General features: G+C 33.5%; 1 protein-coding gene across 1 annotated transcript; it reads right to left on the bottom strand.

The window, feature by feature from the left end:
• Positions 1-1,194: 1,194 nt before the first annotated feature.
• On the bottom strand, positions 1,195-16,592 carry LOC123557878 (uncharacterized). Its single transcript, XM_053544249.1, has 11 exons — positions 16,448-16,592; positions 15,929-16,122; positions 15,436-15,626; positions 14,836-14,899; positions 14,361-14,524; positions 13,538-13,736; positions 11,839-11,943; positions 8,434-8,466; positions 5,824-5,943; positions 4,954-5,049; positions 1,195-4,705 (listed from the first exon to the last, which is right to left on the bottom strand). The coding sequence occupies exons 2-11, from the start codon at positions 16,115-16,117 to the stop codon at positions 4,436-4,438; spliced, it is 1,431 nt and encodes a 476-aa protein (XP_053400224.1). The 5' UTR covers positions 16,118-16,122; positions 16,448-16,592; the 3' UTR covers positions 1,195-4,435.
• Positions 16,593-17,363: the final 771 nt, after the last annotated feature.

Genomic DNA, 17,363 nt, shown 5'->3' with positions numbered 1-17,363 from the left:
CGTCTTGATGAGCTGATCATTTAACCTAAGTTTCATGAAAATCCTTCAAGGGGTTAAGGAGACACAGAGCGGACACAAAATGGAAGGCTAAGAACTTTGATCTTGGGGTGTGACCTTGACCTTGAGCCGACATGGCACAATCATAAGTTTTGCACATTGTTTTAATAAAGTGATCATTTGGCCCAAGCTTCACGAAAATCCTTCAAGGGGTTCAAGTTATATGGATCGGACATGATTGTTTAGGACGGACGGACGTTCTCACAAATGGGCCTTTACTTGGTTTCTTTTTTTTTTTTTTTTTTTTTTTTATGTTATGAATTACGGTACAATTACTCAACAAGCGACAGAAAGTACCCAATAAGCAGTGCGGAATCAACGAAATTTACCGTTACCTTTTGTCCTCAGTACCCGAACAATTTTCTCTCGTTTGCTCGGAAAGACAAACAGACAAAACCAAATCTATATCCCTATCCGCAAAGTGGTGGCATAATAATCAAGATACTATCACCATTATGGGAATGCTTTTCCTACAACACAAAAAAATAATTTAATTGTAAAATTAAACATAATACAATTATATTAAGAAAGTCCCCTTACAAATCGACCGTCCTCGGTGACACAGTCCACTTCGTCTTAATTCACAAATGTCTATTTTCTTGTCATTTGAGAATATAGTGTTTATTCAATGTTAATGCATCAGAGAGTATGTGAGAGAGATGTATGTTGCACTTTTCATTACCTCTCATGAACATACTCATTCAAAGCGAGTCTTCTGCGTTTTGGCTTGATTGCTTTCTCATATCTTCTATACACTTTATTCACTAAACTTAAAATCCTAACACCGATTCACTTTACTCGATGCAGATTCTGTGAATATGGTTGCTGTTTCGGTACCACTTGCAGCAATGTTTACTTATCAGTCAGTTATTTTATATAGTTTTATTATGCATCCGTGTCCAGGTGGTTGAGTCTCTATTACATTGTTACTTTTAAACGAATATCTCAGTAGTGGACGTAATGCAGTCTGTATCATGTGTGTTTCACACAGAAGGGCAACTATCTGTGTGGTCTGCCTAAATAATGTAATATATTTGAGAAACTTGTGCGATGTTCGAAAAGCAAAAGAGAACGTTGAGTACTGCTTCCACACTTCTTTGCATTTGAGGATGATTTGTGCAAGCGAAAGCAAAGAAATATAATTTTGGGTTTATTAATGTGTCAAATGGCTACAATTTACTAAATATCAAACCTAATTTATAAACATATACAAATGCTGATTGAAACTAAAACTTAGTTAAATTCACATATAATGAAGACAGGTTTTACATGCAGTTCGTTTTAGGTTTAAATATCGCCTTAATGTAAAATAAGACAAGACTATGTACCATATAAATACATAAGCTTATGTCCATAATTGTAACATGTACAATATTGAGGTTCACTCAATCTGGGCTAGTGGGCGCTAATCTAGCTTACATTTCCGGTACTTTCCACGAACATGCCAAATCAAAACGAGCCTACAACAGTTCCATTTTTGTCGTGTTTGGCGAAATCCTTGGCAATTCCCTTTTATATGTAGAATTTATCTAACTTGTATATTTCATACTGATCCTTTATGGTCCAAGAGGTAATGGAGGGACCTTTATTGCAACAATTGTGGCCAAGAGAAGGTTATACTTTTTTTGGAAACAATATTTCATATCCTCCATGAAAAACCCATTTCTTAAGTGTCAAAGCCAGGCCTTTCTATTTCTTATTCACTTATGTTTGTGATAAAGGTTAATGTTGACATTTGATATTAGCTTTACCTTGGACAGTTTTGGGATTACATCTGCACTACTGACTTTGCCTGAATACAAACACTAAAACAAGTTTACTTTAGCGGTTAATAATTTTAAGAAATATAAAACAGATTCGAAAAAGTAAAAGTAATATTTTTCACATTTTTGCATGAAAATGAACTTTGACCTCAAATTATAAGGGTTAACATTGATTTTGCGATAACATTTGCATTGCTGATAGTGACTTATAATAACAAACTGGTTTGGAAGAATAAAAATAAATTTAAAATATGCCAATTTTTGTGATTTTTACATAAATTTGAACTTTGACCTTGAATATCAAGTTTGACCTTCATTCTGTATTGATGAATTTCTTACTGCTGACATTGTCTGGCGTCTGTACATTTACTGACAACCGGATAGTTACTGTAATCAAACAGTGAAAATTGGTAGAGATAAACTTTACCCAACCCACTAATATTTTTACATTGAACGCGTTTAACTCCCTTTTCAAAAAACCCAGTGAATTAAAAATATAGGCACGGCTTTGACACTTAAAAAATGGGTTTTCATGGAGGATATGAAATATTGTTTCAAGAAAAAAATGTATAAACTTCTATTGGCCTCAATTGTTGCAATAAAAGTCCGTGATCTCTCGGACCAATGTTACAGATAATTCTTGTTACTGGTAACGATAAGTAAATACATATGAATAAACTTGTTAGTTTCGAAGGTTCATAATCAAAGTCTCTTGATGTGTTTCATCTAGACTAGCTCCTAGACTATGATATATCTTTTTTTTACATTTGTATGATTAAATGTAGTGAACTGAGCCAGTCTATATTCTATGTCCAATATCATATGATAATTTCAACATCATTCCTCTGTGAAAATCTGTAAAAGAGACTGGCTTTTGTCTCTATGAAATTAAATTCATCAAAAAAGGAAAAATGTAGAAATATATTATTATCAGTCTAGTGGCTAGTCTATGTTTCATCCATAAAGACATATAATCAACAATATCATAATCAACATTTTTACAGACTATCTATATTTAAACATCACACGACGTTTGTTTTCCTATAAACAAAGAAGGCCGAAACTGTGTTTATTTTGCAACAAAATTACTCTTTGTACTTCCCAATTATTACGTCAAACATCTCTGCCGAGCGATGTACGAGGGGTGTCCCAGACGTTCGCAGAATAACGTCCTTGTTCACAAATGCAACACCAATCTGCTTGAAATGTGGTGGGAGTAAATTTTAAACTAAGTAAGGTTTTGCTATTAAAAATCATGTTTTTCTTTCCCCCGATATATCAGTATCCATAGCAACTGACCTACCCTTACCCGGTGCAGACATTAATATGTGCATGTTTTTGTTTAAACGTCGTCAGTTTATATTACTGTAAGGTGGATGAATATCCAATGAACTGAATGTGACGTTACAGCATGCATTGACGTAATTTCCTGAAATTTCAACGTCATAGCTGTTTCTGTTCAAAGTTGCTATAACATTAGTAACATCGGTGTTAAGAAACAACTTTGGCATGACGTCCACATGTGACGTCGAGTTACAGAGTGTCGTGAAAATGTACGTAGGTCTTCAGATGTCGTCAGCAGAAATCCTGAAGCTGATGAAAAGATCGACAACGCGTCCCTAATTCGGAAAAACTTTCAGATTCCGTAAAGGTAGACACCAGAACCGGGCGGCCACCTGATCCTTTAACAATTTGATATTCATTTTCAGGGTGTTTTTTTCGGAGAGAACTAATTCAAAAGTTTTGAGAGAAGCGACCGAATGTAGATCAAAGCCCACTTAGGCGGCCAACGCTTTGAGTAGACCTCTGACCTTATCCAAACAACAAAGAAAATTGTTTCTACTCTTGACAAAGAGTGGTACATGGAAATACATGTATTTCAGAAATGGATCGGAAGACACTGGAAATGAGTAAAAATTGGCTAGGATTATGTTGAAAAAGTGACCAGGGAACTTGTAATGTAACGTTTTGTTAACGTCATCAACGTCGTATGTGCTCCGGTTGTTACGTGATAGACGATTTCTGTACATCCATTTACGGATTCATGTTTATCGTAATCTTTTGATTTTTATACATTTATGTTTTAAAATCATAAATTGTCCTCCTGAATTCTTTGTTACAAATAACCAGTATGAAATTTATTTAACAATTCCGCGAACTTCTAAGGGCACCCCTCGTTCAAGCAAACCACACAAAACAGACAAAATATTTGGATGTCGTCAATGATGTGCATGGCAATCCTTGACATACTGTTATAGTTCTTAATGCTGTTTTAAAATCGTTATTATCATATATTTCTAATAGGAAGAAATGGGAATCATTGTTTATCGATAATAATACATGTAACTGATTCGAATTATTATCAATAGGACTGCAATTTACTATAAAATAAATTGAGTTGTTCATTGGTCAGACACATCTAAGCGTTGCATTTCTTTTGCACTTTAATGTATATTACCTTGGTGCTTTATACAGTAATGTAAATCATAATGCAGATAAAATAAAAGGTGTGCGTCACAATGTATTACAACACAGTTATTGTTAGATACTTATTCATGATTATCTAGACTACTTCAAGCATATACGTAAATGTTGTGTAAATTACTGTGTATGATTCATTTTCTTTTTGCCTCTGCAACACCCTTGACGACTACAGACCCATCTTTTTCTAACAACAAAGCTGGCCAAACTAAAAAGTCGACGACATCTCCACTCTTCGTGTACTCTTTAAACTTATTTTTATCTAACTTTCCATCTGCTTCACAAGTAGCTAGAACCATTGGTGGTGATTGAACAACCATCATCCATCCGAGATTTAGACATTTTAGTATGAAAGGTTTGAGCTCCTCAAGACATTCTGGATCCCAGCTAGCCTCCATGTAGGCCTGCAGTAAGAAAACATATGGGTTTATATTATTTATGCTTTGTTAAGGTTATTACAGAAGTATTTTTCTCTTTAGAAAGATCTTATTTCAAGTAAATCATATTGACGTATGACAAGAAAGAAACAAATAAATAACAGATTATTATAAATTCTTTCTCTGTTTTACTATTAATCAGTTTGCATTCTGTATCATTTATCTATGAAAGCTGCAAATGAATATAATTGGTAATCAATAGCTGTCAAGAATACCTCCTGTACAATTGGCACCATGGATGCAGCAACTTCCTTAATAAGATGAATCAGTTTACCTTCGGCCGTTCTCTTAAGCTTCTCTTTTATTTTTCCCTGAAAAAAAGTCAAATATTCTCTCCTGATATATCATTTATACTTGTTAATATCCCTTTATTGATCGAACTTAATCTTCAAACGAAAGAAAAATCATCAAAATAGAAACTGCATTGATTATAGTTAATTATGCTATTGCATGTTATCACTTACAACAACTAATGTCTATATAGCTATAAAGTAGTCAAAACTATAAGATCTGGGGCCGTATTCATAAAGCATCTTAAGTATAAGTTTTGACTTATGTTTAAGATTTTACTTAAGTCTGTGGTGATTTCAACTTAAGTCTAATTAAAAACTTAAGTTCTAGTCATAAAACAGCTAAAACTTAAGATACGTAAGAAATGACTTAAGTCAGAAAATAAAATAGCGTGGTGAGTACGATTAAAGTGTTGTTTTCAGATAAAAGCACTTTAAACATAATTGTGCATATTGTATCTGTCTGAAATTAATGTGTTTTTTTTAATGTCTTCGTCCACAATAAAAAACAAGAATTACTTATTAAGTTGTTTTATGAATAACAAATATACTTACGTAAAATAAATTTCTAACCTAAGTAATACTTAAGTAAATAATCAATTTCTTATACTTATACTTAAGATGCTTTATGAATACGACCCAGATTTCACATTATAAAACCAATACATTGATGGAAGTTCATTATATCGACGCTATAAGATATCAACAACTTTTTTACTGATACAACAGAAGACATATTCTTAAGAAACACCTAACACTGTGCAATAGGAATCTAGAGGTGAATGAAACAGTTACCATTTCAGTGCTCATCGGCATTTGTTTGCTCTCTGATTCATGAGCATTAGTTATAGCATTTTTTGGTTTCCATCTTTGTTGTAATTTTATTTCACTAATAACACTTCCTCTTTGTCGTGGCTGCATACAGAAAACACAAATGCTTGGGTACAATACTTATAAAAGATGTCTATGATAACTAATTGGAATTATGTTAGCTTTAACTCTACTTTGTATTGTGCGCATCTTTCATCAAATATTTTTTTATCGTCAAATGTCTGCTTTAGAATATCCTCACCAAATGCACATTACTTTGATAAAAATATACATAATGTTGAGTTGTTTCCCTTCAAATCAAGCAATATCATACTTCAATTTTTGTGTTCAAGTTTATTTTGATTGATTTATCCATAAAACATTAAAGTCTGTTAGTACAACAGATTAAATAAAAATATTCTTTTAATTCAGTCTACTATGGTAAACCCATTTCAAAAACAAATAATATTAGTAAAAACAAACATATATATTACTGTAAAATGAATGATAAGGAACTGACTGCCAAGCAATGTATTAACTATCAGATCAACTTTTACAGACAAACAGCCTTGACCTTAGATAATTATTACAATTTCGAAAAGAATTGGAAAAACTGAATAATATATTGAAAAAATAATTTAAATCATTTGTATCTAAGCGATTATGGTAGAAGAATATAAAATTATAGAAGACTCATATAAAACCAGTTTTTAAACATTTTTAGAAATATGAAACACACAGCACTGAAACGAAAGAACCTTTATTATATAAGAAATATAGATTTACAGGCATAATATCAACTTTGTATGTGTAAGAGCGTGAATGAATGTTTGTCTTTTTTTCATTTTTCCTACTTATACTCGATATGATTAATACGTAATAAAATCGCAAAATATATGAAAAAGATACGAGGAGTGTTCGATATGAATTGCTTATTGTCCTCTAGCTCGATATCCACGTGGGGCACGATAAAAACCAATACCTACCTGTATAGGGTTATTCAATACCTACACAACGGTGTATAAATGTACATGTTAGACTAAGTGTAAGACATAAAATTTGCCATTTGAATACACGCAATCATTGACCACTGTAGTAAAAATGGTTGGTAGAAGCGTGGACAAGAAAGATGAAATACGGGCTTACATCAAAGCTCGCTCAAAACTTGGTTGTTCTTCGAAGCAGCTGATGACTGAACTTTCTACTGCTTATGGACCTTCTTGTGTGTCTTATGACACAGTTCGGCGGTGGAAAAAGAAATTTGAGTCTGGTGTAGAGTCCATCAAAAATGCACCGAAATCAGGTAGGCCAAAATCTGCATCTCGTAAAGAAATCGTTTCCAAAATAAAGGAAATCATTGAAGGAGATGCCAGATTTACAGTTCGTGATATTGCACGAAAGGTAGGCATATCACTATCAACGGTTCACCTTATTTTGAAGAAGCATTTGAAAGTCAGAAAGATTTCTGCTAGATGGGTGCCACATCTGTTGACTGATGAGCAAAAGAGGCAACGGGTTAAATTGGCCAAAAAGCTGCTTCAAATGTTTCCAAAATATGACAAAAAGCAGTTTGCCAATGTCGTCACAGGTGATGAAACCTGGGTCCATTATTTTGAGCCCGTCAGAAAGGTCAGCAATAAGATCTGGGCCACTAAACACAGCAAACGCCCAATAATTGCCAAACGTTCTTTGAGTGCAAAGAAGGTTTTGTATGCAATCTTCTTCTCTGGTGAAGGAGTCGCAATAAAAGTGCCGGTGAAAAAGGGCAAAAGCATCACCGGAAAGTACTACAAAGACGTAGTACTGAAGAAACTGAAACCGTATTATCAGAAACAACGCCCTGCCACTGGTTTTAAACATGTCCGTCTTCTACATGATAATGCCCCCGCTCATACCTCCGCAATAGTTACGGCGTTTTTGAAGAAAGAAAAAGTAACTGTTTTGCCTCACCCCCGTATTCCCCAGACCTTGCCCCATGTGATTTCTTTTTGTTTCCGAAATTGAAATCATTCCTTGCTGGGCGGAAATACCAGTCCCGGCAGGCACTTGGATCTGCCATTCATCAGTACCTTATTACTGTGCCCAAATCAGCGTACCGTGACGTCTTCAAGAAGTGGATACATCGGCTGAAACTTTGCATTTCTAGCCACGGGGAGTACTTCGAGGGCATGAAATGAGCCCTTTTGGGCTAACTTGAAATTTGAAGTCTCTAGATAGAAATAAGCAATTCATTTCGAACATCCCTCGTATACCTAGTTCTATACGGTACAAACGCATTTGCTTTTGCACGATAGTTTATATATGTTGTCTTTGTTGTATGTGCTAAATATCACAATTTTGAAATGTTAAATTGCAGATAAGATCATAATTAGTGTATTGTATAAAATCTTATTACAGAATTTCAATTTGAGTATTAATTGTACTGGATGTAAATGCTGCATATTTGTAAAATCTTTATGTATCGAGAAAGTGAATAAAAGGGGTAACCCTCTTTGTGGCATTAAGAAAACAAAAACAAAAATAATACTAGTAATTATTTTTAGTGTTTTTCTTGTTTTTAATTTAGAGAAATGTAACTGTGCAAAAATGTCTTACACGCTTTTGCCGAACTGTCAAGTGAGCAGGTACCTAAAAATGAAAAAGATATAGTTTTTAAAAATCACCGTTTACAAGGCAATATTGTGGCAACATATTACTGTTGTAGATAAATTCATCATCCATGAAAAACAGACACATATTATATAACAAATGTTAAATATTTTTCTTATATGCACCAAACAAAAACAGCTTACATGTCATTTGTTATTTTGTCAATATCTTAAAGTATGTTTTTGACATTTAGCGTACACTTAGCACAATGTGTTGTTGAAATTAGTTCACAATTTCAACAAAGTCAAACATTAGATCAGGTTGTTTTTTTTATATTAGTTTGCGTACAGAGATATTTGTAACCTGACAAAGTGGATACTGATTTTGAAAGTTTATAAATGCATTTATTCCTTGATTCGCGGATTTTAAGTCGACCTAGTCCGATATATATATATATATATATATATACAACCAACTCAACGGTAACGCCTATTAGTCCTTTTTTGAAAAAAAATGAATAGCAATGAGACATTTCACTGAATTAATTTTTCTGTGACGTCAAAATGTAAAAATTCTTTCGCGATGCGATCTTATTTAAAATTGTTCCATTCTGAATAAACAAAATGAGTAAGGCAACACCAATAAAGATCTATCGACAACGGTACATATCTTTGGATGTTTTCAGTTTTCGTGATCTAAAGAGTCCCTACTTTACAATGCTCTTTCTTTGGAATTTAATTAGTCTTTGATTTTCGCTTAGTTCCCTTTCTGATTCACTTAAATGACATTTTTGTTTTTTGCACATCACGATGACATAACAATTTTTCTAAAATGACACTGTCATGCATAATATGAACCTATGATGAAAGCAAGTGAATTTTTACGAACTTTTGCATCAAATGAAAAGGGAATTTGATAGTAGCTCCTCTTCACGTTGTACAAAAACAAAAATATGACTCGCTAAATTCTAGTTTCAGCTGTTCAAAGTTCCAAATTACGCTGATCTTAATCGAGTCCTCCAACAAACACAGCTTTAAATCGTGAACAATTAATTTCAAAATTCGATATAAATTTATCCAATCCTAGTATTGATCAGAAAAGGCAAGTAAAATCCAAATATTTGCGAAAATAATGCTGCCGGTAAATAAAAATATAGTCGTGGCACTAATAAAGATCACGCAAAAACTAACACGCTGTTCAAATGACGTCACCGGTACGTATAATAAAAAGCTTCCGAAAAGGGACAATTTGGAGATATGAAAATAGCAATATTATACGTTGTTTTTATGCAAGAATAGCGATAACACACATTTTTCGTGAGACCGACGTTGGAATATCGAGTAGGATTGCTACAAACATTAACAATCACCGGTGCATTTTCTAACGCTTGCCGTTACTTTTAAAAAAAATCCTCTCAATGGGCCCTGACTTCAACACGCTTTAACCATTATGAGATACCTTAAAAGCTGGCCTCAGTAATTGCAACATACGGGGGTCGAATGCAAGAGTTTGACGCATTTTGGTGGTTCATGTTAATCATACCTATATATATATAGCTTTACTGCAATACTTTAGATGTTTTTAAGTTATCATAGGCTCCAGATTCTGCGGATATAAGAAAAACATACGTGTATTTCTTTTTTGGATTTAACGTCGCACCGACACATGATAGGTCATATGGCGACTTTCCAGCTTTAATGGTGGAGGAAGACCCCAGGTGCCCCTACGTGCATTATTTCATCACGAGCGTGCACCTGGGTAGAACCACCGTCCGTAAGCCAGCTGGATGGCTTCAACACATGAAAAATTCAACGCCCCGAGTGAGGCTCGAACCCACATCGATGAGGGGCAAGTGATTTGAAGTCAGCGACCTTAACCACTCGACCACGGAGGCCCCAAAACATACGTGTAAGTCCCCGATTCATAATTGGGACAAAAATGAAAAAATGAGACTTGTTTAGTAATTATTTGGAAGCTGAATCGAGTTGCAATGCATTTTGCCGATTCCATATATAGTACGGCAAACCATTATGAAGTTCATTGCATTCAATATATACTTTGGTGCTACAAGCGTTCTATCAATAAAAGCTGTAAAACGATCCTTTGGGAGCAAAGAATGCAACCAAGAATAATAATAGCAGATTCTGTTTGATTGAGTCTGTTCATGAGAGGTAATGAAATGTGCAACACCTCTCACGACCCCCTCCCACCCCCCCCCCCCCCCCGCCCAGCACCGGCTTAAGCGGAACTCTATTACATATATCTTGAACTCTATGATCCAAAAGGACCAGAAAATGTAACAACACTGAAGTTTCATATTGTTGACGTACGAGGGGCGTTCAATATGTAATGTGACTCCGTATGTAGTTCCGTAACCGCTTGTTATTTTTAGATGCGGTTTTCGGAACATTATAGAGCAATTAGCAAGTTATTGGGAACACAATGCTATATAAATTATAAAAATCGGTAGATTCAAAGTAAAAATATAATCATTTGAATTAGGTGTACTCGGGTATACTGGACAATTTTATGTCCAAAATATTAAGACTGTAATATGCAATTCCTTGATTCTACTATTCAACAACTAGAACTATAGTTCAATTTTCAGTTTAAACAGATAAAACAAACCATGATCTTCACAAAAACATTTGAAAACTAAAATGAAACAGTTTATAACAGTATTAAATTGACTGTGTATATTTTTACTCGAAAAATGATAAGTTGAGTACAATAAGCCTCTGCAATTTTGTCAGGCGCGATAATCATCATTAAAAAAAATGTTTGTATCTTAAGAGATACTAGTATATTAATACTTGATTGCGAAACTAGTTCTTACTACTTTGATTAATCGCTCTCAACACCCATTCCAGATGGAATCAACCTCGAGTTTAGATGTTTTTAGTTGTGTTGTAAAAATAAAAAAATGCAGTAAAAAGTTTAAAACAAACGCAGACTCATTACAAACTGCTGTGCCTCGTAGTAAAAAGAATGGAATTTTGTGATTTTACAAGTTATTTTATTATTCTTAGACTCTGGATGCCCAGGACAAACCTAAATTATAATTATGGTCCAGTATACCTGAGTACACATCTCTCAAATGATTATATTTTTACTTTGAACATGCAGATTTTTATAATTTATATAGCATTGTGTTTCCAATAAATTGCTCTATTATGTACCGAAAACCGCATCTAAAAATAACCAGCGGTTACGGAACTACATACGGAGTAACATTACATATTGAACGCCCCTCGTATGTTGTCAATACACGTTTCCAAAATAATAATATTAGCAGTTGAGTTTTATCACTTGTTAAATTTCATTCCGTTTATTCGAAGTATGACTGTATTGTAATAGAAACGGTAAACAATCAATAAATTTAGCTATTGAGGAAAAAGCTCAAATAATTACCAATACTGTTACGGACTGCTTGTACTCCTCAAATAACAAATTGACCGCATCTGTGGCTTGTTTCAGTACCATACCGGCTTTCGTCTCACAAAACTTGAATACATTCTGCAAAAAACAGAATAAAATGTAAATAAGGTAAAGCGCTTGTTTATATTTTAACTGAAACTACTAACATCCTCATCACCTCCCCACCCCCCCCCCCCCCCCAACACACACACACCCGTACCCGCCCACGATAATTTTGGCGATATATTTCATTATTTTAAATTGACATTTATCAAATTTCTCACACATTTTGACAAAACAGTTTTAAGAAAACATATCAAAACTTCAAGAAAATCAAATCAGGCAAAGACATAACTACACATGAAAGTAGTTCTTTTACGAAAAGAGTAAATATCGTTTATAATGAAACAGTGGTGTTGAAATTGACAATTTACTGATATACGGTCAAATATCAAAAAACTTTTACGTTTGCCAAAGACAGGAAAATAAAAAGAAATGATCTTGCTTTTCTAAGTCTTCTTGCCTTGAGTTCGTAGAATAAATAAAATGACAGGATTGCATCATTTGACTTCGTTGAAATTTTCAAATGTTTCCTGCTGGAAATACATTTTGCCACATATGTGCGTAATTTGAAAAATATACTATGATATATGAAAGATATTGACAAAGACAACTTTGGGGGATTTAGGTTTCGTTAATTTTACATTGTCACACTTACTAGCATTGATTCACTTATGACATGCACATCATGAATCTTAACGCCAGGCAAGTGGTAACCGGTATGTCTCCCTTTCTTAACATCCGCCTCTCGTTTGGAGCTTAGACGCCTTATAAGCAAGATAACTACAGCCTGTGCATTTAAGCGACAAATTCAAAGAGAGCATCTGAACGTTTTTCAACATTGTTATTGATTAATATTATTCTTGTAATGGAATGGAATACCGATGTTTAAACACTACAATTTGTGTTTAATCATTGATTTTAGATACTGTATACTTACAAGGTGTGTCATCGAAACTGCCTGATATCGAAAGTACAACAACTCCTCCAATATATACATTGTTTCAATAAACTAACTTTGTAAAATGTCATAAGGTTCATCTCTACCTTTGAAATCACTTGTATACAAAAACATCTGACATAAGAATAGACTTATCAACGCAAAAAAATCATTTTAACTCTTTTATCTAGTAAAACTTCATCAATAGCTGTAGGAGGAATGCCACACTCAACTATTCAAAAGCTATGTCACTTATTAATTGAATGGATGAATATCAGTCGTTAAAGAAGGGGCATAACAAATGCAAAACAAAGTTATCAAAGTTATCAAAGTCAGAACAACTCATCAGTAAACAAGTATGTGAAGTTTTAATCTATTCGGGACTGAGATACCAGCTCACATACAAAACCTTAACAAAATTTAAAAAGATGAAGAAGAGGCATTACTTTGTAAGAATGCAAAACAGAGTTATGGAACCTATGCGTAGCATTTAACAGTAGCACATTAAACATGTTGAACAAGTGTTTCATATATGTATTCCCATACGTGAGATATCAGCGTATATACAAACGCCGACACTGACGCCAGTGCCGACGAATGAGTAAATGCAATATATCTACCTATGCTTCGGATAGTCAAGCTAAAAATAAAATACTAACTACAAATACACTATCAAAATATATGGGAAATTACCAGCCACGTTAACTGCAATGTTTCGACAGCCGTTTCATCGTCATAACCAGATTTGTTTAATGTTTCGAAGGCATTTGTCCATTCGTTGTCGTACATTTCACTGTAAACCTCTCCAAGTTTTGTTGGTCTGTTCGGATCACTCAGATCCGCGATTGCGGGGTTGTTATCTATCAGTCTATCCCCTGCCAATTTACTAATCCTGTTAAAGAATGAATATATATGTGATGAAAATATATTGTTTCATACAAATTGTAATAACGGCAGACAGTAAAGAATAGTACAACAGTTCTTAAGGGTGGTTTCCTTTGTATCTTCTTTCATCAAATACAGGTAAATGTGCATTGTCGATCTGGTTTTGTGCAGGACAACTAAAGCAAATTTTGGGTGAAGTAAAATCAGTTAGTGTTTGCGTTTTATCATGGTCACTCAGCACCTTAAGGCACGTTATACCATAAGGCTATGTAGAACATTGACAGTAGAGAAAAGGGACATAAACACAACGGTCTATGTGTCAAATTCATAACTTGATGGGTTCCCTTGGTTATACGTGTCCAATTCATTCTTATTCATTCTAAGGTTATAGAATGTTCATGTGTATTGTTCTATGTAAATTTTTGTGTGCTTGCGTAACAAGCTGTAAATTTTTGTGTGCTTGCGTAACAAGCTGTAAATTTTTGTGTGCTTGCGTAACAAGCTGCATTTATCACATCTTATGATGTGCAATGTTACTTAGAGATAATGTGTTTACTGTTTGGAACAACTGCTATTTAGTCGAATTCCAGGCTTGATATTTACTTAAAGAATGCTTATTTTCACTGATTACCTGAGCAAAAGAGATGCCTTTTCTTCTTCTACAAACTTTACATGCATTTGCAAACTTTCAACGTTAGCCTTGAGCACCTGTGCTTCGTCTTCCTTTTCTGCTAATTGCTTTTGTAAATGTAATATCGTCTGATCCGCTTCATATTTAGTTCCCCGTGATTGTTGCTAAAACATCATTACACGAGTTAACATCATCGTTTTGCAAATTTAATTTTGAACCCCGAATCAATTGTTAAGATATCACTGATAAAACGTTTCCTTTTTGGCGTTAAATCTAGATATTAATTAGGTATTACTTGTTTTACCGAACAACTTAAATTCTTTTGTATGAGCAAATGATGTTTATACTTATTCTGATTAGGGCGACCACTGGGCACTTGTGAGTGAAATCAAGTGCTCTTGTCAACCAAAAAACTATTTTTATCCCGATAATACATTGATGCTCGAGCGTATTTATTACTGTAAACGCAACTTACATTTTGTGGCGATCTCATTTCCGGATTTGAGTAACGACCAGCAATGACCTGCGCTTCCTGTTTCCTATAACAGTGTATAAAATTCAACTAAAAGGATGTTTTGTTATTACCACATTACTTTGGTTACACTAGTATACATACGGTAATACCTTGCCGAATAGTTCAATACACTTCTGACCTAACAGAATTTCTTTGATCGAAGTTAAAACAAAAGTGGTGAAATGTCATTGTACCTCTCTAAAGTGTGCCTTAAATACCGAGGGCAATAAAGGAAATGAATTATTTTCTTTTTATATCAGGTGCATGCATTTGTTTGATACTCATGTTTGTGCATATTCAAATCAATGCATTATTGTAGCAGTAATGTCTTGAGTTTACGAAGTTTGCATGTGTTAAGATTTAATACATTGTATATGTCTCGTCTACTGGGCGTTTCTTTTAATTAATGCACAAACTACACGAACAGTAAAGAAATTAAATTAAAGGTATGTTCAAAGAATGCTAGAAGTAATTCAATTCAAATGAACTAACTACCGCATGCCATTCATGTAACACTGTGAAAGGTAGAAATAAATCAAAATAAATTAATTAAAAGTGTACCTTTGTTTTAGCTCAGTAATTTCTCTGTTTAAAATAGATAATGTCATTTTCATTTCTATGTGCTGCGACTCAAGATAACTATTTCGTCGTAAAAGGCGATCATTGTCTGATTCTTTCCGGCCCAGTTGATACCTTAACTGCCTCAGTTTCTCTTCATTTGCTGCAACTTCATGTTTTTTTAAACTTCCGCCCTTGAATTTACAAAATAGCATTTTATGTAAAGAACTGGGTGTATTATTTCGATAGTTTGGTTCAAGAAGACTTTTTCAGCAAAGGTGTTTGTTTTTTATCCATCCTTTCAATTCGAAACCATTTAAGTAGCTTCAAGATGTTTGTTTGTAAAACTCAACTATTCAAACGACTGAAATAATTTCAACTTGCCTTGGTATCTGATCAAGACATGCATACGATTGTTATCTTTTTGAACAATTATAACTTGTATCGCACCCATGACTAACATGTATATACAACTACTACATTATTAGATATTTACCAGTTTTGTTCTTAGTCCTCTCCATTTATCTTCAGTGACCATTATTTCATTGTACATATATGCTTCCCATGTTGCATCATGCCTCTGTTGCCTTTTAATGTTGGCAAAAATATCCGACCATCTCTTGGTTTCTTTACTGATGAATACTAGCATATCATCCACAGATGGTTTCTTATTTGCATTTCCCATTTTATCTACATATCATAAACTAGACAATCATTAAATTATGAATCTTTTTTAGGAAAAAGAAAGTAGTTTCTAAATATCACATACTAGGCAATATCAGTTTTCATATCAGTTACATAATTATACTTTTAGGAAAACGAAAGTAGATCAATATTTCAACTAACAAATATGAATGAATACTTAATATGATAAGCTGTGTTTGTAAAGTTGCATAAAGTATTTAATTTTATGTAATTAATAATTCACCTTTAACAGAACGTAGAAATCGAATGAATAGAAAAGACAAACTAGCATAACCTAAATTTATTAAATTTCGGCGTAATATTTACTTGCCTGTATGAAGTGTAAGAGAAGACAGTAATGGTCCAAAGTTGCATATGTATTTTCTTTTAGTGTTACTTTAATTCTGTGAATGCAATTACCTTCCTTGTTTACTTTAATTTATCCGTACGTATACGAAGCGTAACCAGGTTTATTAACAATCGCATTCATTTACAGTCAGCGTTGTATTTATTGTATTATTTAGGTAGATTTAATACCTTAAAATAATATTAAGATTACAATATTTAAGTAAAAGGACATAAAAGTTTGTTTCAACCACGATACACCTTTTTAAAAAATCAAGGATATAAATACACCTTTAAAAACCTTTAAGAATATAGTATATACAGACTTGATGGAACTGTTAATACTGAATGAAAATTTGTATGTAGAATTGTCGGATTATTGTGATGCTTGATACATGAGCGTGGTTGTGCTCAATTCATGCTTTCTAGTGATTCATTTATTGAAAGAAATTAACTATTTTTCAACATTATTCCTGTACATATTGCTATACCGTTGAAGAAAATGTCGAGTTAAGATCTTTAAAACATCTTATTCCCAAAAGCAAATTACTCGTCACCAGCGTTTCCAAGAATTTTCCGGAAAATCCAGTATTTGACAAACGTTCATTCATTCAACAACAGACTACTCAAGCAACTGACTTAAGAAAAATACATCCAAAAAAAAAAAAAAAAAAAAAAAAAAAAAAAACTTTAAAAAGAAAAATAAAAGAACTTGTTAAATAAACTAATGTAAAAATAAAATCAATATCGATAACATTCTATTACTGGGTAAAATTGAATGAGAAAAAAAAATCTTAAATGACTATGACGAACTCGAGGTTACATGCGTGGATGCAAAGAGCTTAATTGTACGCCTCTGTATAATAGGTTAACTACACAGGTTATTTGAGTAAAATAAAAAT

This window comes from Mercenaria mercenaria, chromosome 5 (genome assembly GCF_021730395.1).
Source record: "Mercenaria mercenaria strain notata chromosome 5, MADL_Memer_1, whole genome shotgun sequence".
Lineage (NCBI taxonomy): Eukaryota > Metazoa > Mollusca > Bivalvia > Venerida > Veneridae > Mercenaria > Mercenaria mercenaria.
The sequence above is the reverse complement of the archived record's forward strand: the minus strand, read 5'-3'. Positions and strand labels throughout refer to the sequence as shown.